Source organism: Thunnus albacares, chromosome 3 (genome assembly GCF_914725855.1).
Source record: "Thunnus albacares chromosome 3, fThuAlb1.1, whole genome shotgun sequence".
In the NCBI taxonomy this organism is placed as follows: domain Eukaryota; kingdom Metazoa; phylum Chordata; class Actinopteri; order Scombriformes; family Scombridae; genus Thunnus; species Thunnus albacares.
Window position 1 is genome coordinate 34,103,970 of NC_058108.1, and position 23,852 is coordinate 34,127,821.

Here is a 23,852-nt window from a genome sequence, read left to right on the forward strand (position 1 = left end):
AAAGATATCTACTTGATTTGACTCATTTGGACGCTGAAGCTTCATATTAGCTTCAGATAAACTTTTAAATACATTTTTGCACAGAAGGAGGACTGTGGATTTTGTCCTCCATCACTTACACTGAAAGTGCTTTGGGAATGTATCTTTTAACGATCAGTATGAGCAGGAAGAACGATTACAGTGAGCAAAACCTGTTTCAATGCTCATATGGGCACCTGACTATGGTTTAAGACAGACCTCAAAAATTGTGAACGCTTCCTTTAAAGTTACAGTTGAAACTTCGACTTTCAGGAACCAAGACTGATCAAAAACATGAATCAATCACTCCCAGTAAAACATGACAAGTATGCTAACGTGCCAAGGGAGTGGCAGGCGTTCACTGTGTGAGTCACCCTGATTACAGTCACAATGACTGCAGTCTGTGTGAATTTATAAATAAAAAGAGTTCAGTTGCATTCACATTGTCATTATATAATCCTACCTGGAAAGGTACAGCTGCTGTTGCAGATGGGCGTGAACACTAGGTTATATAATGACAACACTGTTCTCAGGCAAACCTGGTGGAAACAAAACTGGTACAACAATAATGTTTAGAACAAATGAAACAGTTTTTATAATCAATTATTGTTTAATTATTATTATAAAGTACAAAAAATACTTCCAAAATGAATATCTTGAATATATAATATATTATAACATTACATATTAGAGCTGCAAGAAAAAATGTTTAATATTCTCTGGTTCCAGCAAGTCAGTTGTCAAAATGTTTTAGACTGTTGGTCAAACAAATCAAGAAGGCGTCGCTGTTGGCTCCAAGCAATGACATTTTTTATGGCAATAAACCAACCGATTAATCGAGAAAATAATCGGCAGATTAATCAGTAATGATTAATGAATTATTAATGATTAATGAAATTAATCATTAGTTGAAGATAGTAGTTCTAGTGTATTGAATGGCTCTGAGTTGTTCAATATGACAACAATGTATGTACCAACAATAGTGGTACATTAAAAAGTTATAGTTTGTCTTTTCTACAAATACTTGAATTAAAATATTCTTTAAAGTCCCCAAACATCCCTGAAACATATCATTCATTCATTGTTTATATCCGTGTTTACGAACTTACAGTCTTCTTCTTCACTGCCTTTGCTGCGTTTCTTGGCACATTACAGCCACTTGTAGATCATTGGAGAAGTGGCAGAACTGCATGTGCATCCTTGTATGTGTGCATGAGACGAACGAAACAAGAAGTCAGGAACTCCACTCGGAACCTGTAACTGTACTCAGACTTTTTGTATGCATAAATGCACAGTTCAAGAGCTGTTATTTTATTCAACAGGAGCTGAGAGTCAACATGTCAATTAAAACATATCTCCACAGAGAGGAATTCAGTGTTCCACAAGAGCATGAATTTTTACAGTTCATCCTCTTCACATTTTAATGTATTTCTAATTTATTCAGACATGAGTGCAACTACTGTCCCCTGTTAGCCACCATATACAAGGCTATAATTGGGTGATTTTTCCGAGTGCGTTCTGTCTGAAGAAAATATAATAAAAATATAACTCTGAAACAGTAGGAAGTATTGCTTGTACACAAACTACTGTGATAACAATCAATCAGATCAAAAGTTTGGATGATGATGGACTGGTTGAGTATAGAGAGTTGTGTGTAAGGCCTGCTGCCAGTTAGAAGCTTGAAGTAATAAATTAAAACTAATTGTAGCAGGATAAACTGTTAAATTACCAATATGCAGTGCAGATGTATTGCTTAAAAAATTGTCCTCAAAATAAGAAGCAACACAAACAGACAGAAAAAGTCATCCAAGGAAAGTGTTTTTTACTTTATAAAGAACAAAATTTAGACAACAGTCAGTCTTTCATCAGCATTAAAATAATTAATTAAAAGAAACTAAATGTCAGCACAAAATAACAAAATGTCATCAAACTCCACATCATCATTTCACCGCTTCTTTGCTCCAATAGAAGAAGAATTTTTTGAAGCACGGTCTAAGTTCATGATGTACAGTTGACAATGTGTGTGTGAAACAGGACGGTGCTGAAAAAGGCTTCAAGTTCTCAGCAAAACTTTCCAGGATAAAGTAGAAAAATATATCTTCAGATTTTAGAGTTTTTATGTTTTGTCATGTCAGTGTCCTCCTCTCCCGCCAACCAGCCTGTGGAAGATGGAGTGGTCGGTTTGGCAGAGAGCAGCCGGGGTGTCGAACTCCATCACCTTCCCAGCCTGCATCACCAGCACCCGGTCACAGTCCATGATGGTGTTGATCCTGGTGAAACAAAGACAAAAAAAAGGATTAATCTTCTTCCAAATTTCCATGTTAATACGAAGAATAAACCAAGAGTTTAAATTACAGATTTCTAGATATATTTCGAAATTAAATAATAAAAAATAGACACCCTCTAACAAAAAGATTCTTTGTTATATAAAATATAATAATAGGACTGGAAACTGACTCTTCAAAAAAAACACTTCAATCATCAGCAAATATTTGTTACCTGTGGGCGATAGTGAGGACGGTTTTGTCCTGAAACTTCGCTCTGATGGTCTGTTGCAGCAGTTTGTCCGTCTTCTGATCCACGCTGGCTGTGGCTTCATCAATACACAGAACCTGCATGATGGGAAAACAGCATCTTATGTTCCCAAGTTATGATTTAGAGCTGTGTGAATTCATCAGAAAACAGAGGCTGCGGCAGTGTAGGGATTACTGAGTGAGATAATGAGGGATGAAGAGGAAAGAATTAGGAAAGAAAGATTACAAGGAAATGGTGGGGCAGCACATGAACTATTAAAAAATATTAAAAGAAACATCACATGTCAAAAAAAATCTAGAAAAATAGGAATAAATACTAATAATGATAAAAACAGTAAATAATTCTCAGAGTATCTGTTGTTCTATGAGTAGTGGACTGGTCAGCTGCACCCAGAAAGACACAATGTAAGCAGCTTTACTGTGAAGTAACTGAGAGGTTTTGGTCAGACACGATCTCGTGTTGGAGTTACAGTATAATGATAATAATACAGGTGAGGTCTCACCTTGGCCTGAGTCAGCAGAGCTCTGGCCAGACACAGCAGCTGTCTCTGTCCCACAGAGAAGGATTTTCCTTTCTCTCCCACCTCAGCATCCAAACCACCTGTTACAAACACACAATATTAACATAAATATAGATATACTACATGCTTCAAAGGTGCTATATTATATGATATACCTCACTTTGCAGCCCTGTGGGGCCCAGTACTACATCATTTACTGGTGAAAACTGTCTCATGTGACTAAACATCAGGCTGAAAATCAGTGTTTCACAGTTCTTTCTAGTTGAAAGTTTCAAGCCTGTCTCACCTCTGACCAGCACCACTGATAGGTGTGATTGGGTGTGCTCTGAAGTGCATTTCAAAGTACATGTAACCACACCCAACAGTGATGTTTTTACAACTCTGAAGTCCCTGCAGGAGCATTAAATACCAATGCATCGTTATACATTGGGAGAACTCTCCAAGACTGCTTCCTTTCTCTCAACCACAACTGTGGAGTTCAGTGAGACTCCATCTACACCTTCGTCTCCTACAAACTGATGTCCTCAAAAAAGAGGAAACTGGAGAATTGTGAGGAGAAGCCGCCATTGGGCTTTTTTTCCAGATGACCCTAGGTCTGCTTGGGGTGGAATTCTGGGTTACCAGCACAGGGGCACATCCAGTAGCCCCAAATCCTTCCCACATGGCTTTGGGGTGCCTTTGAGGTAGAGCCAAAGTGACCCCAGGTCTCCTTGGGGTATCTTTACTACTCTGGACCGCTTGGGGAAAGAAAAGACCCCTGAGTTGACTCTTAGAGGAATCCGCGAACAGTCAAATGACCCCCCCCCCCCTCTGGCACACACACCTCAAACAATGTAAAATCACATCCATGATGTGATAGTTTCATCAAGGGGGTCACTTTGGTGTCCCTCCAAGTGACCCCCAATTCTTTTTTGAGGGCACCACTGGGGCTGACCCCTTGGTGTCACCCAAAGTGCCCATGGAGGTCAATGTGCCCCTAGGGGTCAGTTAGGTGAACATTACAGGGAACATTTTCAGATTGTTTCACTGTCTTGAAGAATAGAGGGAAGCTTTCAGTCAAACAGGAACATACTGTAACCTTCATGGAGACAGTTACATGAGCAGACAGGAATGCTTAAGGGTGGAGTGAACTTTGTGAAATGAAAGGACTCTGAGTGAGGAGGCTTCATTCACAACTGACACACCTAAAAAAGCACTGCCCTGCCTATCTGCTCATGCTTAATTAGTTGTGTCGCTCAATCTCAACAGCTCATTTGTTTTAAAACTCCCTCAGTACACCTTTAAATCCCTTCTGTCCTAATCTCTCTCACCCATCCTATTGACCACAGAGCTGAGATGGCACTGGTCCAGGACGTCCAGCAGCTGCTGGTCCAGGTGTCGTCCACAGGGGTCCAGATTCTCCCTGATGGTCCCGCTGAAGAGAAAGGGATCCTGAGGAATAATGGCCAACCTGGACCTGCAGAGGGAGCCACCAGCACACACACAAAAGTGTCAACTTTGACTTGTTACTGACTGCATTTATTATACTGTACAGGATAAGTATACAGTATGAAAAACAATGATTATCTGGCTGTGTGTCCCTCTAGATGTTTTAATGGTAGTCAGACTGAAATATGAGGCCAGTTTCTTAATTAAAATACATGTGAAACTGAAAACAAAAAGTACAGCATGTCTGGGTTGAGTTCTCATTGGAAAAATAACACAAAGAAACTGCATTAGTAAGACTTTTAAAACAGAATTTGAGACTTCAAATAATATCAGTTTGTCACTTCACTGTTTTCATTGGTGTTGGTGTTCATTTTTGGCAGAAAGTTTGGCCACGTGCAAAATCACGAATGATTGGATTTTGGAGAGGATCCAGGAATTTCTTAGGAACGTTGTGAAATTTTTGGGGCATTTTTAAACTTTCCACTATTTTCTCATGAACTACTGCTTACTTGACTAAAAAATATTGCACTTATTCCATGCTTCTCTTTCACAGTGTGCATTTTGATACTAGGGCTGTAGTGTGCTGGTCGACTGGTTGATTGGTTGGTCGATATGCTCTCGTCTGACTAAATTCTCATTGGTCGAATAATCTCCGTGTTATTTTCATAAGGAGAAAAGTGCTACATCAACAGCTTTCCAGGATTAATCCATTATTTCCCGTAGCGGGAGGGACAGACTAACAAATTACCTGTATTCAAAACACCCCCGTTGTTTTCACAACTTTGAACTCGCCCAACCTAACGGAGACTACTAAGTCTAACTGTTCTCAACGTTTACTTAACGTTTACTGAATCAGTCAAACCCCCGCCAGGCCAAGAAAATATTTCTTAATGCTAAAAATAACGCCAAATATCCATTCATTCAGAAATCAATAGCGTTTAGGAGTCTCTGTGCAGCGCTGCTCCGGTACGTGAGTCAACTTCTGTCGTTGCCCGGGAAACCACTGGTAGCGTTGCTCCGTTAAGGAGTATGTTTGCGTAGCGAGCGGGAAAGAGCGAGGAATAGAGAAGTGACTGTGGATGCGAGCGGGGCAGAGGAAAAGGTTAGTAGGAAGTTGTCAGTCTGGCAGTAAGTGTACAGTACAGACTACAGTGTGTCAGTTAATAAATGCTAAAAAGTTACGTCTGTTGTTTCCCCAAATGCTGGAAAAGTAAAGGGGGTTAGCTAAAGTTAGCCAAAGTTAGCAACAATGGGTTAGCATAACCTGAAGACAAAACAGAGAAATACAGAACAGAGAAATGACCAAGATTTTCTTGGGTTGACTACAGCCCTATTTGATACAGATCTGGATCCAGATGCAGATTAAATATTTCAAAAACTTTCTACTAGTAGAATTTTGAGGATTGTGCAGTCTTGGTGGAACTAAGTTCTCTCCGAGTGACTTATAGCTTTTACTCACAAACACAGTGTTAAATGGTTTCATCTATCACTGGAGCTGCAGATAACCTTTATCTCTTAAACTATGTTGATGTATCCATGTTAGGTCACAGTTTGTCATTTAATCCTCATCTAAACCCACCACCACCTCAGGCGTACCTGAGCTGAGCCAGACCCACAGTGCTGATGTCCAGCCCGTCCAGGAGTATCTGACCCTGGTTGATCTCCACCATACGGAACAGGGCCAGGAACAAGGTGGATTTCCCAGAGCCTGTTCGTCCCACGATGCCTACTTTCTCCCCGGGTCGGACCACCAGGCTCACACCGTCCAAAGCGTTAGGAAGACCGTCCCTGTACACCAAAACTACATTGCGGAACTCCAACCAGCACTGCTCGGGCCACGCCGGGGGCAGCTGAAGTAGAAGCAGAAAGAGAAGTGGAAAAAATTAAACAACAGTGACAAGAGAGACGTCATTACATAATAACGTAAATTCATCTGTAAAAACAGGCATTCAAGGAAAATTAACCTTCAAACAATTTAACAACGTGAAAAAAATTGGTAACGTAACTTCCATTTTCTGCACTCATGGATCTAGACCTAGTCAAGTTATAATACAGTCTGATAACAACTTCTTGCAGACATACTAGGCTTGCTATCTATATATTTTTATGTCTATATCAACACATTTAATGGTTCATTTTTCTAGCCAAAGCTCTTCAGGTTTAGTGTCTTCTTGAGTTGGGCAACAGAGGTATTTTATCAAATTATAAACATTATGTATCTCTCACTAATCCAAGTTTATATTGTAATTTTCAGTATAGTATATATATTGTTTTTTAATAATATAATTGCATCTAAAATTGCTACAATAACTACAGAAAGTTCAATCTATTAATCAACACACAGTCCCACCCAGAACTGGCCATACCGTATTAATATTGCATTAATCAGGACAAAATAAGTATCATGCACCAATTACATTTCTCATTATAAAATTAACTGTGACAATTATTGTGGTATAATTTGCCCAGCCCTAGATGTCTACTCATTACAACAGGGAGACTAATCGGGTTGGGGGAGGCAGTAGTTTCCTGTTTTTGTGGCAAACTGCTATAACTGCTAAACATCTATGACGTACATCAGTGACATTTTTCACCAAAAGTTGGTCGGTTTCATCAAAAATCTTTTGGTTTTCAGAACTCCACACAAGCCTCCAATGAAACTCTTCAAGTCTCATTAATATGAAACTATTATTCATAAGCCACTATGATATATACTTGACATACTATATTTTAAGACCATATCTATCATATAAAAGCACTTAAAGCCCAAAATATACAACAAATTATGTTCTAGATTTCATTATTTTTCCAGTTGTAACATCAGACTGGCTCAAATGTCATCAAGCAGTGATTAAGCAGTGAGGAGAACCAGTTATATGATTCAACAGCACTAAAATACATCTCTTACTGCAAAATCCACCCTAGACTAGATCATTCTTGGGATAAAATACTTTAAACTCAAGTTTCATCATCAGCAAATGGAACTTGTCCGGATGTCGTCACATGACCTGACCTAATATTTTACAACACACGTGTTCCCAAGGTCTAGAATGAGGCTCTATGCTCCCCTCTTTGTTTGCTATTGTGGGAATATTAGTGTCAGTTTGAGCTGCAGTGGGTCGTACCTGAGTGTTTTGGTGCTGCGATTCGGTCGGCAGGCCGGTGGAGTATTCCTCAGTTCGCTCCACGCTCACCAGCTGCATCTCCGTCTGAGTGTAGCTGAATATGAGGCCAGACAGCAGGGATGTGATGGACAGAGCGTAGGACAGGGACAGACCCACCAGACCTGACGGCAACAACACACACACACACACACACACACACACACACACACTTACTAAACAGCCACTACAGGCAGCTCATTAAGGAAATCAATATCAAATGCAATCCACAGCCACCAAAACCCAGCTGTGGACTCACCTGGATCAACAGAATTAAACTGGTGCTGGACGACAGCGATCACCCCGAGGCCTGTCACCACAGCAACACCAATCAGCTGGAGGCGGATGTCCAGCCACTGCATGGCAGCGTTGCTAAGGAACAGGCAGCGCTGGTTCTGCTCCAGACGCCTGGCGATTTCCTCCTCAAACCTGAAACAACCACAGAGGAATAAAAAAGTAATTTAATGTGAAAATTACAACATGAATAAATGATTATCACATTCCTTGAAAGGGATTTGTGTAATAAATGCAAATAAAGTAAACAAACAAGACTTAACTACAATCTGTGCTCATTTGTCATTAAGATGGATGTAATCTAAAATTAAAAAAATGAAACAAAAAGGCAGTAGTGAAATGATGCAGTAGACAATATAATAGAAAGGTAGTAATGATACGTTAATTAATCGATTAGTCGATCAACAGAAAATTAATCTGCAACTATTTTGTTAATCGATTATAATCGTTTGAGTAACTTTTCAAGCAGAAGTACAAAACATTGTGAGTTCCAGCTTTTGTTTGCTTTATATCATTGTAAATTAAATATCTTTCCATCTTTGTTATTTCCTGTTAATTTAACAAAATTAAACATTTAAAAACATTAAAATGGGATCTAGGAAACTGTGATTGGCACTTTTTTTTGTATTTTTGGATATTTTATAGACAAAATCATAAAATAATGCAGCCCTAAAAAAAATAAAACATGCTGAGCTTGAATCTTCCTGGCAAATGAAAATGTATTTTCTTGCGTCTCACCTGGCAGAGCTGTGACTGGCCCGGATGGTTCCCAGCCCGGTCAGCGTCTCAGAGAAGTGCGAGTACACCGGCGACAGTGTGAGGCTGCAGAGACGCTTCAGCTCCCGAGAGGTGTGTCGGTAAAAGTGCTGTGTGCGGTGGTAGAGCAGAGCCAGAGGAAGCAGCGGCACTAGGACCCAGGGCAGGCCGTAGCTTATCACCACCAGCATGCCCAGTAGGCCGAAGATGTTAGCCAGCAGGATGTTCAGGATGAACGGCAGACTGTCGTCCACGCTGTACAGGTCCGAGGAGAAACGGTTGAGTATGCGACCCAGTGGAGTGGTGTCGAAGAAGGTCACTGTGGCCTGGCAGGACACGTAAACAGGAAGTTAAGATTTTGGAAATTTTAATTAGGATAGATAATGATGGGAATAAATATTCCCTTCTCAGAATCTATCTTAAAGCTGCAGCAATGGAGACACAAGACACACAGCTCCGACATATTATTGCTTTATTAAGATTTTACAGCTGACATGTTAGGAAACAGTTGCCTACGTCCACATCCAGTAAATACAGAGCAACATTATCATCCCGCTGGAGTTGTGTTTGTGTCCCTCTGATGAACATGGGGCCAATATTCACTATTAACCCTCCTGTTGTCCTCGGGTCAAATTTGACCCATTCTCAAATGTTTTTATATCAGAAATACTGATTTCTTTCATCTAATTGCCTGAAAATCACATGGATGGTTCCATACCACCACACTTTGCAAGTAAAAGTAATGATCACTACTTTCTTTGAATTTTGGGTGTTTTATTAAAATTTATAGCATCTGTGGACTTTTGTCCTCCCGAGTCAAAATTGACCCAGGAGGACAAAAGTTGCACGGTCGACTGGAAGACGACAGGAGGGTTAAACCCTTTTAGCTTGGGTTTGGTCTCCAAATATCAGGCTCTTTCGCTGCTAGATGTTAGACTGTCTTCGCCAACTAATCATTAACTTTGTCTCCTGTTTTTGTGCTGGGCGGGTAGTGTACAATGGGTTTACCAGCGCTTGTTTGCTGAAAATAGCAGCCTGCTGTTGCTGGAAACGGGGATGATGAGAGCACAGACTGAACCAAACATTAAATTTGTTGTAAAACCAAAACTAAAGAGGCAAAAAAAGCTTTGAAGAACTGCAGAATCGGTGATAACTCTCTCTGAGTTCATCACTGCTAGCCTCCCTTTTCATTTACACACAGTCAATTAATTCATTATTAATCTAAAAATTTTGATTAATGGACCTTTTTCTTCTGATCTGCCCAACACATCAGTAATTTTGGAGTCAATGGCTGGTTTGAGAGGTTTGATAGGCTGCTCAATAACATCCCATTAGCTAGTCTGAGGTTTCAAACTGGCAACCTTTCAGTCACCAGACTGATTGTATAACCTTCAGCTGCTGCTGCCAAACATGCCAAACACTCAATCTGTTCAGCTCGGCTCTAACTGTCGGTTGTTCGGGGGGCTCAAAGCTCAGATGACGCACCTTAAGGACTCGGTCCAGAAGTCTGTTGTGGATGGCTGTGGCGGCGCAGATGGCTCCATAGGCAAAGAGGAAGGCTCGAAGGGCGGTGAAGACAGTGTTGGCCACGGCGATGGAGCCGTACACCATCAGGTAAAACCTGACGTCCAAGCTCATGTTGGTTGAAGGAAACGTTTGCACTGAGGACAGAGGAGACCTGCAGGAGGAGATGTGACCGTTTCATTAGGATGTCAGTTAAAAGGTTTCATTCATATAGGAAGGAAAACTTAATTCATTACCACAAAATACTTTAAAATAAATAAAATATATAATTCTATGTTTCTACTGTGCGTTTTTAGGCTCATTTTAACCCATTTTAAAATGCCGATATACATCAGTAGGTCACATCCTTTCATCCATCTGCCTAATCTAAACTATCATTGGAGACCTTGTGACAGGTTACGCTGTATATTTCATTATAAAATAGATTTAAATCATTATGATTCTAAAATAATGATTAAAAAAGCTGCTAATAAAGGGAAATTACAAAGAACAACTCCACTGTAGTTTCTGAGAGCCTCTAATCAAAATCATCAATTACCTGAATCCTCAAGGTATCTGCAGTGTTCATCCAATTAAATTCAAGCCTATTTACGACCTTTTTAATACCATATAAAAGCATTTTAATTCCAGTTTCATGGTCATACTGGTCACAGAATGACAAAAAACCAGTAGTGACAATAATGTTTTAGTTCTACTGTGTTGTAATGTGATATGTTAAAAACATTGACATCTTGACTGTCACCTGCACAAAGCCTAATTTGTTACTTATGAATATTTTACATTGTCGACTCACATCAGCCCTCCAGGTGAGAAAAGCAGCAGCTGTGGTGAACTGAAGGCACCTGAGGAGGAACCATTCGTCCCAGTAGAACCGTTGTTTTTCAGCTCTGAAATCCAGTGTGACAGCCACCAGTCGGAGACGTTCTTAGAGGCTGAATCACACAGAGAATAAATACGACGTGAATTTAAGATACAAATAGTTTCTGCTTTTTTAGTTGAAACACAGTGAAGCCTGATGAAGTGCTGGATAGAATAAAACGCGGCAGAGTGAACAAAACTTTGAGCGCTTTAGATGGACAGAAGTATCAGCAGAGTATCATCAGCTTACACTGATCACACGCTTAAAAGCCGAGAAGTTGATCCAAACCTTGCATGAGGAGCAGAGATATCAGGATGGAGGCGGCCAGCACTCCGCCCACAGAAACCCAGTAGGTCTTGTAAACTTTCCACGCCAGCCCGCCCACCTGCTTCTGCTCCGCCCCCGACGGGTCGGCGTCATCGTCCGCACACAGATCAGCATGTGGACCTGGCTCCTCCTCCTGCTCCACGCCTTCTGTTTACAATCAACAAAATACATATATGTATATGATAGATAGATATGTATTCATGAATGACACCTTTGTATTGATTAACTCTAACTTGTTTGTAGTGTTTTATTGTCTGATTGATTGTTAGAACAAAGAGACGTGAAACATTTTCTCCAGTTTTTTTCTTCTTATTTTGATTGTAATTCTGCGACATATTAAGTGTTTTATACATTTGTCAACTTTAAGATGACTACAGGTTCAAGTTGAGGCTCAAAATGTACATTGATGTTGTTAAAATGCCAATATTGATTAATGTGCACTGCAGGGATGTGCAGAGATCCCAGTATTTGTATTTGTATCTGTATTTGTTGAGGCAGCAAAATTATTTGTATTTGTATTCGAATAAAAGAGGAAAGAGGCCTTAAACATCCTGTTTTTGTTTTTATTACGCTTTTAATTTTAGAAAATTAAAGTGTCAGTAGCTCCAGGAGTGATGTCCAGATTAGGAAATGTGCGTCATGTAGCAGGTGGATGTGACTCCCCTCGTTGAGACCTGCCGATAGACGTAACAGCGGAGCAGAGGAGAAACACTGAGATAGAGATGTAACCGACCTGCACGCTGGTATTTGACTTTTTTTTTTTTCTTCCCGAAAAACAAATAATTTTCAAAATATTTGTATGAAACAAATATTCGTACCAAACCCACTATTTGTGCTTTGCCGAATAACGTATTTGTATTTGGGCACACCCCTAGTGTACTGTCCTGTTTAAATAAACACATAAATATATAAATGAAATAAAGCCAGTTGTAATAAGACATGTGAAGTGAAGAAAATTGATTTTCATTTGTTGTTTTTTGTACCTTAAAAGCATTTTTTTAAATTTTCAACATGGAGAAAGTCGGTATATCCTGATCATGTTTAGTCACTGATTCCAAATGTAAAGGTTAAGCCCACAGAGTTCATTAAAAACAGATCAGCAGTGCTGGCATCACCTGGAAACTCAATTTAAGTTTATCAAAATCACTGCAGCACAAAACCTGCATTCATGTATCTCTACTTTTTAGTCAGTCACTTATAACTTGCCATGAACATACCTTTCTCTTTCGTGTTCTGGTCATTCTTGCGTTTTTTCGGCACTGCCTCTACCAAAGGAAGGATTTCTGCCGGTGTGCCTGTTTAACAGCAAAATGAAAGTGCAGGAAGAATAAAAAATGTCTTGTTTTCTAAAAATATATTGTCTTATGAGTGAAGCTTCTATAACTTTCAGACTTGTAAACTACCACTTAGTGTTTACAGGTGCTATAACAAAGCATAACAGCATTTCACATAAACCTAAGACCAAGATGTTGCTACTTGTCTGCTAACCCTGCTTATGCTCAGTGTTAATTGGTTTTAGTGTTTTAAAGGGTCAGAAGAACTTAATACGCTTATGAAAGCTCTTGGTTACAACCAACAAGCTCTCTGATGGAGTAATCTAAATAAGTACACGGAAACTAAACAATAAGATTAGAGGAAATAAAGTTATTATTTGTAAAGTATAAACAAGTCCTGTTTTGTGCCATGAAGCCATCCAAGAGATTTCCTGCCTTTGTATTACAGCTGCTAGAGGCTGGTGTTTTGTTGGTGATACACTTGTTTGTTTATAGTTATTACACCAGAATTAGTGTCGTAATAATGTATTGTAGTTAAAACCTTTAACATAACTTGATTTAACTTGTGGTAATCTGACATTGTAGAAGAATCTTTTGTGAATTATCTTCATCCTGCAGTAAATAAACTAAACAGTGCAGTGAAAACTGAATACTGTGATGTTATATAATGACACAATGCACATTTTATAACATGGTATTGTTTGTCTGTCTAAGCTAGTCCTCTATGATTAACAATAAACTTTAAATTTATCTAATTTTGCAGGGAAATTCCACCATGTCAGTACTTTATATGGTTCAAAACCAACATAATAATGAAAATAATGATTTCTGGATCGAAGCAGATTTAGTTACCAACCGAACAACCACATGTGACGTTACGACCCGTCAAAGTCAGATGTTTGTTTAACCTGTTTGGATGATCGTTCCGTTGTCCATGAGGATCACCGAGTCCGCTTTGTCCACAAACTCGATGCGGTGGGTGCAGAGGATTCTGGTCTTTCCTCCGAGGAGTTCCATGATGCATTTCTGCATGAGGTGTTCAGCCACGTCTGAATCGACCGCTGCCAGAGGATCATCGAGGAGGTAGATGTCTTTATCCTGAGATAGACAGAAAACTTAACGACAGAGCGGAAACAAATGATGCACCTGCTGATTATATGTAAACACACCGGGTTCATTATTTGTAAGCTACAAGGGCTCATTTTGCAATTTACATTCAGAGCCAGAGTTTTAACGAGCTACACAAATAAAGCCGCCTAGCCCTGATTATCATCACCAGTACACACAGAGCAGCTGATGTGAGCTCTCCAGCCACAGGTTTAACCACTGTGCTGAGATTTCATTCTGTAATAAAACCTTTAAAATTTAAAAACTCTGTCTATAAGTAATTGTGCACATTTACAAAAGATCTTTAGGAAATAAAAATGAGTTGTATACATATGTATTCTAAAGTTATTTTATCCTTGTTCCCTGCAGACTAACTTATTTTTAGGTAAAACGTCTCTGAGCTCGAAGCAGATGGCCGTTCCTGCGGAGGACTGACCATGTAAACAGCTCTGGCGAGGGCCACCCGAGCCTTCTGTCCTCCGCTCAGAGTCACTCCGTTCTCTCCCACTTCTGTCTTGTCACCGTTCGGCAAAACCTGCAAACACAAAAACCAGGAGAAGCTGAAAACATTGCAGAAAAATGTATTAAATATCCCAAATAATAGGTTTTGTAACTATTCTGATGACATCAGGTTGTACTGATGGAAGCTTTAGTTTCATGGACATCCAGACTGTTTTCTACAAAACTTGTCCTGAACATTGTGTTGATGAAGGAGAAAATCAGATAAAATCAGAGAAAAGATTGTGGATTCACCAATATTAACAGAAATTGTGCCTCTAAGTCAACCAACCACCAATATTTTAACATAAGACAATAATAAAAGTAACGTGTATACAGCTTCAGGCTCAAGGATCGTACGTTGAGGTCGTCTGAGAGGGCGCAGGCTTCGATCACAGCCTGGTAGAAGGAGGGATCGTAGTCTTTGCCAAACAGGATGTTGTCCCGTACGGAGGCATGCTGGATCCACGGCTCCTGAGACGCCAGACCGAAACCAGCCTCTCTGTCTGCGACATACACCACTCCGCTGAGCCTGCACAGACAGGAGGAAGACTGATGAACCTCAGTTATCTCTACGTTATTTCATCTCTGCTGAACACAACATCAAGTAAGAAATCATGGATCCTTGTATCAGTGCTCTAAGATCTAAAATTTATTAAAGTCGCTTTTATGAAAGGCAGAAAAGTCTGGTTTCCACTGCAGTTGAGGACAAAATGTTTTATCTAATGCTGTGAAGTTGTGAGAGAATCTCTTACTTCCCTAAATAACTTATCAAATTCCTTTTGTTTCCTTTTGTGGAAAAAACACAATATACCTTAAATTACAAAGCATTATACCAGTAACATTAGAATAAATGACTAAATAATGCCAGTTAGGTTAGCATTAGGTCTGCAGTTAACAATTATTTTCATTATTGATTAATCTGACACTTACTTTCTCAATTAATCGATTTGTCTATAAAAGATCAGAAGATCAGAATGAAAGGTTATGTCTTTAAATATCTTAATTTGTCTAAACAACAGTCTTATACCCAAAGATATTCAGTTTACTATTATGTTTGACATAGAAAAGCATTAAATTGTCACATGTGAGAAGCTAAAAAAAGCAAATTTTGGCATATTTACTTTAAAAAAAGACAAATGATTATTTGATTATCAAAATAGTTGCCAACTAATCGATAAACTGACTAATCGTTGCAGCTCTGGTTAGCATAATCAGATATTTCCCTCAACAATTGGCAGTTAACTTGATTTGATCTTTTGGCCACTAAAACTGTTATTTTTGGAGTAACAGCTCATGATGCTACAGTGACTTCCTGTTTATATAGTTGATTGCTTCTGATTGGACGGTGTTACAGATGTTAAAGGTGCAACCTGATTTAGTAAACCACTAGTTTGAAACTCGCTAGTAGTTACCATGAACTTGAAAAGGAATTTACAAAACTCCACAATGCTCAAGAACATCCATGACTACTGAAAAAAAGCTTATTGATTAATTTTCATAGTAACTTCAGTCTGAATATTTTAAGTAAAGTTTCAGAGATGCTTTACCTGTTGAGTTCTCCAGTGAGAGCAGCCAGTAAGGAACTCTTCCCACAGCCGACCTTCCCCACCACAACAACCAGAGAGCCCTGAACCACACAGAGGAACACTGTTACTGCTCTGACCTGCTAACAGGCTAACAGGCTAACAGGCTACAGGCTAACAGGCTAACAAGCTAACAGGCTAACAGGCAAAGAGGCGAACAAGCTAACAGGCTAACAAGCTAACAGGCGAACAAGCTAACAGGCTAACAGACGAACAAGCTAACAGGCTAACAGCATTCAGCAATAAAAACTGATTTAAACAGATAGAAAAAATGCAATTATGGCTTTTAATGTTTGATTCAAACTTAAACTCATGCATTAACTTTTAGAGCATGAATAACATTTTGTTCAGGTGTCCAAACATTTTATTTGACTTCAGTTATTTTAAAGACATAACTGAAGCTTTCGTCCATAAGCTGCTTGTTCAGAAATGTTGTTAAACATAACTGGAGATCTTTCATTTTCATGTCTGTATAAAACAAACATTGTATCAATGCTAACTGGCTGAGTTAAGCATGAAAAGGTATAATGACAGTAAAATAATTCCTACACATGTATATTATGTAACTAGTGACTTGAACCTTTGTGATGTGTAGATTGAGACTGTGCAGCTGCAGACTTCCTTTAGCTCCAGTTTCAGTTTCTCTCTCTTTGTTGTGGTCGAGACTGTCGGGCTGCTGCCAAGAAAACTTCCCCTGACTCAACAGAACAGACGTCTGACTGTCTTCAGGAGACACTGTGGACACAAAGAACATATGTCAACGCAATAAAACCACAATATATGATATATAATATTATTTAACTAGAGGTGCAACAATTAGTTAATCAATCAATTAATGGTTTCAGTCATTTTACAAGTGAAATGTCAGGAATTCACCTAAATGTAAGGATTTGCTGTTTTTCTTTGACATATATGACAGTAAACTATATCTTTGGGTTCTGAACTCTTGAGTTGTGGGAACTTGTAGCAGCTATTTTTAACTATTTTCTGACAATTCATTTACTAAACGATTAATCGAGAAAATATTCATCAGATTAATCGATAAACACTATCAGTAGTTGCAACCCTACATTTAACAAGATTAATCAATCTACAGCGGTTATTTCTTCACCTGCTGAGGTTTCAGGTCTTTTAAATCTAATTTTTAAGGGGTTAATATAGTCAGAACTGCTTGTTGGATGGTTGAGTAGCTTCGGAAACCCCCCAACTCCCCCAACACCTTTGTGTCTGATCATTTCTGTAACTTTCCAAAAACAACGATCCAACATTCACGTCCACTTCAGGCCGTGACTGTACGAAGGGTTTGAACTTCTCTCTCTAGCTCTCTTTTCATTCATGACACAACTATTTCTGTCGTTCTTCATATGAACAACCGAGCGCAACATTATGACTGCCTTCCAGGAGAGACGGTCAGAAAATGTGCACTTATATCTCCATATTTTAAAAATATCATGTCTCCCCGTCTTTATGTGCATGATTTCAGACGTGGTCAGACAACACGTTGTACACGTTAGTTCTGATCAAACATTACTTGATACCTCTTTAAAATAAATTTAAAAAAATACAACAGCTTTGGTTGTGCAAATCCACAAATCATCTTAAGTAATAAAGTACAAGAGCTTGTGAAAAAACTGTCATGAAATTTCATGTTTGACAAAATCTGCTGAGGCCAAATGAAAACTACGACCTCTTGGACACGCAAACATCAGAGCAGCAGCGTACCCAGGGCATAGTACGCCTGCAGATCCTGGTTGGTCAGTTTGAAGAAGCGCTGGATTCGCTCCAGAGACACTTTGGCCTCCAGGACGCCGTTGAGCACCCAGGGGAAAGCGTTGAGCGGGACGATCAACATTCCCACCAGAGCCAACGTGGTGAAGACCTGCAGACCAGGAAACAAACCGCCGAGTCATCACATCTCATTACACTCAACATGTCCCTGCTTTAATTATTTTACATGTTTTTACACAGTTTCTTCTTAATTATGAATTTCCGACAATGTTTGGTGTCAGGGTTCAGACTGAGGAAGGCCTGCAAGTGACAATCATTTTCATTATTGATTAATCTGATTATTTTCTTGGTGACGTCTTTTAATTGTTTGTTTCATCCGACCAACAGTCTGAAGCCCAAAAATATCCAGTTTATCACATACGACAATGAAAAGCAGCAAAACTGGAAACAATGATTATTTGCCATTTTTGCTAGAAAATTTTACTCTAACGATTAATCAACCATTGAAATAGTTGCAGATTAATTTTCTGTCAATTGACGAATCGCTTATATGTTTCAGGATTAGTGATCATGTGCCAAAGGGGGACAGAGTATTCTGGTTTTTATTCAAACTAAACACTACACCTTTAATATCTTCAACTAAAGGAGGAAGAGCTGCATCATCAAAGTGAGCTAAACTGAACATCTTGATGAAGTTTGAGTTTCTCTAGACGGGACTCTTTTTTTGTCTGTGTAGCCATGGTGACCGTAACGACTAAAGCCCGACTGATTTATTAATTTATTGCAGATATATCGGTATCAGCGTATACGTCAGCTGATAAATGACGAAACAATGAAGTAGAGAAAATGTTTTGTCCTCGTTCTGTAGTCTAAAAATCTCATTTAAGGAAACATTATCATGAATGTTTATGTGTGTTATGGGTTGTGAAAGAAAATCAATATCATTATCAGATTTTTTAAACTCTCAAATATCAGCATCAGCCTCAAAAACCCTGCCAGTCAGGCTATAATAACTGCTCAAATGTAAAAGGTTTCACTAACTTTAAAAGGAATGAATCATTATTGTGTTAAATTAACTAAAGATAAACTAATATTAGACTGATTATTACTAAGAAACTCTACTTTTTATAAAATGTTACTTCACTCCTGTTCATCTTCAAGGAAGAAGCTGAATGTGAAAAGTATTGTTTGCTGTTTTATCTCATGTCTAAATAAAGAATAATTCATAGAAACTTGTGTGCAGCGAGACTTAAAACTACTGCTGTTATTAAAACATCACCGTTGGACTCAACACAGTTAAGTTTCAAACCATCCACACCGGCGTTCCTACCTTGGCCGCAGTCAGCTGGTGTCCCAGCAGCACGTACGTGACAAAGGTGAGGATGGAGATGACCACAGGCAGAGCGGCCCAGGTGTACACGCACATGGCGTCCAGGTACTTGATGGCCTTGAGGTGGGAAAGCTCTTGTTTGCGACAGTCGGCAACCTTCTGAGTAAAATGAGGCTCCCAGTTGTAGAACTTGATGACGCGGATGCCGAAGAGGATCTCTGTCATTAGCTGGGAGAGAAAAGGCACAAAAGTTAGGAGAACGATCCTGCCAGGAAAATACAGCATGAATAAGGAATGTGAGGATTTCTTTTGTGGAATAACATCTTCACTACAGCTATTACTCTTTGAGCATCTCACCTTAACACGGCTGTCCTTGTGCCTGAGCATGTCTTGGTTGTTGCTAAGGATACGGGAAGCGAGGAATTTGTTAAACGGGACGAGCAGCAGTGCAACGCCCAGCCCTCCGAGGAAGGCCACGCCAACCTGCAGGTGCAGTAAGTAGAGGGTGATAGAAAAGCTGAAGGGCAGGCTCCACAGCTCGTGAAAACTGTTGAAGAAGTTCACCACGCGGTCGCAGTCTGTACTCATCAAGTTCACCACTTCTCCCAGAGCGAAGCCGGCCAGGCTGCTGCCGCTGACCCGCAGGGCTTTGCCATAGATGGACGACATGAGAGCGGCGCGAGCTGACAGCGCCACCTTGGAAACCTCAAAGACGAAGATGTTTCGGAGGACGGAAGAGAGAAGGGTGGTGGCGAAAAGCCCTAAGGCGCACCAGACGCCCCTGCTGACCGGAGCCCCCTCTTCCTCCATGAAGCTCACCAGACTGCTGAGGAGTAGGGGACCTGCAAAGCTCAGCATGTTGACCACCACCTTCAGCACGCCAAGCATGTAATAGCGCAGCCCAAACGCCTTGTGCAGCACCCTCAGGAGCCCTACATCACCATTCAGCTCCAGTGGTTCCTCCTGGTAGTGTGAACTCCAGGTGCCATTCAGGAGGTTTCTGCTGACCGGCCTTGGCCACTGATCCTGCTCGTTTTGTACCGCCGCCCCTCTCCGGCAGACTTCCCAGCACTGGTGGAAGTATCGACAAACCACGGTAGTGCGCAGTTTTCGAGGAAGATGATAAACATCTGCCGGTCTCTCCAGCTCCCCTTGCTGCCCTCGTCTGAGCAGAGGGGTCAGCCACAAGTAGAAGAGCCGTGAGACGCAGCCGCTCCCGTCCTCTGCCACCATCTCACCCGTATCCAGCTGGCTGCTCTCTGGAAGGAGCGGAGATCCGTCCACAGCGTTAATATACAAAGTGTATCCAGCATCACTGATGCAGGGAAATACAAATGCCAGGAGATAAACCAGAAGAGGCAGCGTCCGAGTTGATGCAAGCACAAAACGTGCAAATTTGAAAGGTTGTGAAAGGTTTAAATATTCTTCGTTGTCACAGGAAACCATCAATGTGATAACCAGGTTTGGGACAGAGAGAAGAACCAGCAGAAGGAGCAGCGGAGGTCCTCTGGTTCTTCTAAAAGCAGTCCTCTGGAGTACCGTTATGGCGCTGAAGTGAACCAGCCAGGCCAGGATGGCGCAGCTGTCAGCTAGAACGTCCAGGTACATGTCTCCCTGCTGGAGGAGGCTCACCAGGATGACGTCTGCAGTGAAGAGCAGCGCCGCCAGCAGAGCAGACACCAGCCTGAGTGTCCAACCACAGGGAGGAGACGTCTGGAGGAGGCTGCATCTGAGGAGCAAAAACTAATTATTCAATAGTCAGTATGAACAGGGGGGATGATAACGGCGAGGAAAACCTCTTTCAGTGGTCATTTGGCCACCTGTCCTTTAAAAAATACTTTAATTAATTTCAGATGCATGAATAAAAAGTCTGTATAGACCATGTTGTGGATGATATCAGAGTGAAATCTTCATATAGCAGACCTTGCCATGCCGAGGTAGCAGGCACTGAAAACAGCCATCCCAGCGTGAGGCAAGACCCCGAGGACGAGCTGGTTAAAACACGGGCTGATGTGTCCATCCTGCCACACGGGGAAAGGATTCTGCTGGTCTGTATGACAGAGGCCGGCGACCAGCTCCCCTGGCCCAAAGTCCCTCATCCCTCCTCCTATTTGACTGCCGCCATTCTAGAAAATATCTGAAGAGAAACAAACAACAACAAAAAACTTACTGTAAGAGATAAGGTGGTCATACTTCATATATGTTATCAGTTTATCTATAATGTTGTCATCATATTTTACTGTAATTTCACTTTCTTGGTCTATTCTGCACACACATCTACTGTACAGATTATAAAGCCGTTTGAGGCAAATCAGTGATTTGTGATATTGGGCTTTATAAATAAAGATTGATTTGACTCATCAGACACAGATAACAGGGATGCTACTTATTCCTCTAGTCAGATAGTTTAATCTTACCAAGGTGAATGTCTGACGCTAATATGAATGAATGAATGAATGAATGAGTGAGTGAATGACTAAATCAATGATTGAGACAAAACGAGACATCTAAGGATGTTATCTTGGGCTTCGGCAAACAGTGATCAACATTTCACCATTTTCTGACAATTTATGGACCAATCGACTAATCGATTGATAGAGAAAATAATCACCAGATTAATTGATAATGAGAATAATCGTTTGTTGCAGTTAGTTACAGTTCACTGAGAATATAAAAACTGAAGGAATTATCTTCTTCATTTAGGCTCTTAGGTATTTCTCTATATTTCTGTGGATTTTTCTGTAACTCTTTTTGCACTTTTGTGTTTTTTTAAACTTCATTAGGATCTCCATTAGCACCAGCATAAGCACTGGATATTCTTCCTGGGGTTCACCACACATACACTTATACATACACACTATAACCACATAAACAAACCAGCTCATCCCATTGAATTAACAATCAAGTACATAAAGAAGAGAAACAAAACTTTCATCCCTTCAACAGGACATGAAAGCCAAACACAAATTATACGTCAATCACAAGTCCTGAAGAATTCATAGCATACTTGATTGTTTTCTTCTTTCTCCTTCATATAAATAAATTCTCATTCTTAATAAACATATATGCGTGTCTGATGACATTCTTAGACAACATATTTATCCTTCCTGTGCTTTCATACATTTATTTTCCAGCAGAAGGGTATAAAAATACAGTACACAATACAAATCAGTGGCTTTAGACAGACTTTTGGTGCAGCTCCACTTTGTGCCCTCTATGTTTATCATCAAATATACAATAACAGATAAGAGGCACAGATTGGGGCTAAGGTGAAGCAGGAAAACGGATGTTTTTAAATTAGAAGAGACCTTTAAACAGGGAGAAGAAGGTTTCAAACTTGAATAACAAACTTAACACAGAGAGAGAGAGGTTACTTGCATTTCGCTGCTGTTGATTTTCCTAATTTAACATGTCTCAGCACTGACCTTCACGCAGCTGAAAAAGAAAACCTGTGGAAACGAAAGACGCAGATGTCAGAGGCTTCCTGACTGAACCTGACCAGCTGGCTTCACTAATGTAAACAAATGAGGCTAGCTAACTAGCTCAGCTGACGAAATGTCAACGTGTTTGACTCGTTTAACCGTCACTACCGATACTAACAAAACCATTGTGTAATAACAAGCTAACGAGTTGGATTTGTGCGTAATTTAACTCAACAGAGTTACTAATGAGGCAAAGTTAAGTCATGAACCTTCAAATATTACCGGTTTCATCTAGCTAGCAGGAAACACTTCCGTCCATTTTTGATGACGCAGACCGCGACTCGCAAGCAGAAATTTATTTATTAAATACATATTTAATAAATACACATTTCAAATACATATTTTAAGGCATATTAAATTCCTCTGATAGGAATAATAAATACACTTTTAAAAAATAATTAATAAAAATGACCTTGTTAAAGATCCTTCAAATTATATCTCCTCCTTCCCCTTCCTTGAAAAATCCAAATATCAAATATTTTTCATTTCAAAACTTGAACTGCTGGATGCATTTCACTGACAAATCCATTCTCAGTGTATCTGCACCTCAGGTTTTCATATAAATCTGTAATCATTCTTCCTGTTCATACTGACCATCAGAAGATCCCTTCATAATACACTTACAATGTAAGTGATGGAGGACAAAATCCACAGTCCTCCTTCTGTGCAAAAATGTATTTAAAAGTTTATCTGAAGCTAATCTGAAGCCTTAGCGTCCAAATGAGTCAAATCAAGTAGATATCTTTCAACATTACAGTCTTTTTAGTGCCAAAGTCCCTCTTTTTATTACTATACTTCCACGGCAGCTCAACAGGGAAACACAAAGAGGGAATTTGATGCTAAAAAGACTGTAAATGTGTCAGATATCCACTTGATATGACTAACTCAGACTGCTGAAGCCTCATATAAGCTTCACATCAACTTTTAACTGCATTTTTTTTTTTTACAAAATGACTGTGGACACACTGTGGATTTTGGCCTCCATCACTTACACTGAAAGCACATTTGAAGGATCTTTTAATATCCAGTATGAACAGGAGGAATAATTACAGCGAGGAAAACCTCTTTCACTGTTCATACGAGCGCCTGACTGCTGTTTTAAGACAGACCTGAAAAACTGGGAACCAGAGACAAATCTCAAGATCAGTAGTTCCTCAATTTCAGGTTTTAGGACAGAGAAAAGCTTCAAGTAGTTTTCAACAGCTGAAAATTGCACTTATGTTTATGAATTTGGCTATTATTACATTGTTTTCACATTAACTTTAAAAATTCTCAGTGTCTTTTTATACTTCCTTGTGTTTTTTTTACATCTTCTCTTTTTGCCTTTTTGTCTTAGATAAAGTACTTTGAATATGTAAAAGGCACATTAAAAGGGATACAGTATCTGCTTGTAACTATTTCTTAGATGACACATTACAACAAGAG

The 23,852-nt window shown here is 39.8% G+C and overlaps 1 protein-coding gene and 1 long non-coding RNA gene across 6 annotated transcripts; one reads left to right on the forward strand and one right to left on the reverse strand.

The window, feature by feature from the left end:
• Positions 1 to 1,823: 1,823 nt before the first annotated feature.
• Positions 1,824 to 22,702, reverse strand: abcc10 (ATP-binding cassette, sub-family C (CFTR/MRP), member 10). 5 transcript variants are annotated; one of them, XM_044340252.1, is made up of 23 exons: positions 22,650 to 22,702; positions 22,324 to 22,394; positions 20,869 to 21,082; positions 19,303 to 20,674; positions 18,946 to 19,173; positions 17,610 to 17,766; positions 16,468 to 16,622; positions 15,852 to 15,931; positions 14,662 to 14,833; positions 14,240 to 14,338; positions 13,605 to 13,794; positions 12,640 to 12,717; positions 11,384 to 11,569; positions 11,030 to 11,168; positions 10,198 to 10,390; positions 8,695 to 9,038; positions 7,922 to 8,091; positions 7,627 to 7,787; positions 6,098 to 6,351; positions 4,384 to 4,529; positions 3,056 to 3,153; positions 2,518 to 2,630; positions 1,824 to 2,288 (listed from the first exon to the last, which is right to left on the reverse strand). In XM_044340252.1, the coding sequence occupies exons 3-23, from the start codon at positions 21,042 to 21,044 to the stop codon at positions 2,150 to 2,152; spliced, it is 4,650 nt and encodes a 1,549-aa protein (XP_044196187.1). In that variant the 5' UTR covers positions 21,045 to 21,082; positions 22,324 to 22,394; positions 22,650 to 22,702; the 3' UTR covers positions 1,824 to 2,149. The 5 variants fall into 5 exon arrangements, with proteins under 5 accessions (XP_044196187.1, XP_044196198.1, XP_044196171.1 ...); XM_044340263.1 differs by having other exon boundaries at positions 22,637 to 22,654; XM_044340236.1 differs by lacking the exon at positions 22,650 to 22,702 and having other exon boundaries at positions 22,371 to 22,643.
• Positions 8,025 to 11,360, forward strand: LOC122973478. Its single transcript, XR_006400028.1, has 4 exons — positions 8,025 to 8,118; positions 8,702 to 8,805; positions 10,184 to 10,326; positions 11,035 to 11,360. It is a non-coding gene; the product is annotated as an uncharacterized LOC122973478 (long non-coding RNA).
• Positions 22,703 to 23,852: the final 1,150 nt, after the last annotated feature.

Coding starts and splice junctions, on each gene's coding strand:
- abcc10 (XM_044340252.1), bottom strand. CDS start 21,044: ATGAGGGACTTTGGGCCAGGGGAGCTGGTCGCCGGCCTCTGTCATACA. Junction 16,623..17,609: donor GCAGGCGTACTATGCCCTGG/GTACGCTGCTGC, acceptor TTGTGTCCACAG/TGTCTCCTGAAGACAGTCAG. Junction 10,391..11,029: donor TTCTCACCTGGAGGGCTGAT/GTGAGTCGACAA, acceptor CTCCTCCTGCAG/GTCTCCTCTGTCCTCAGTGC.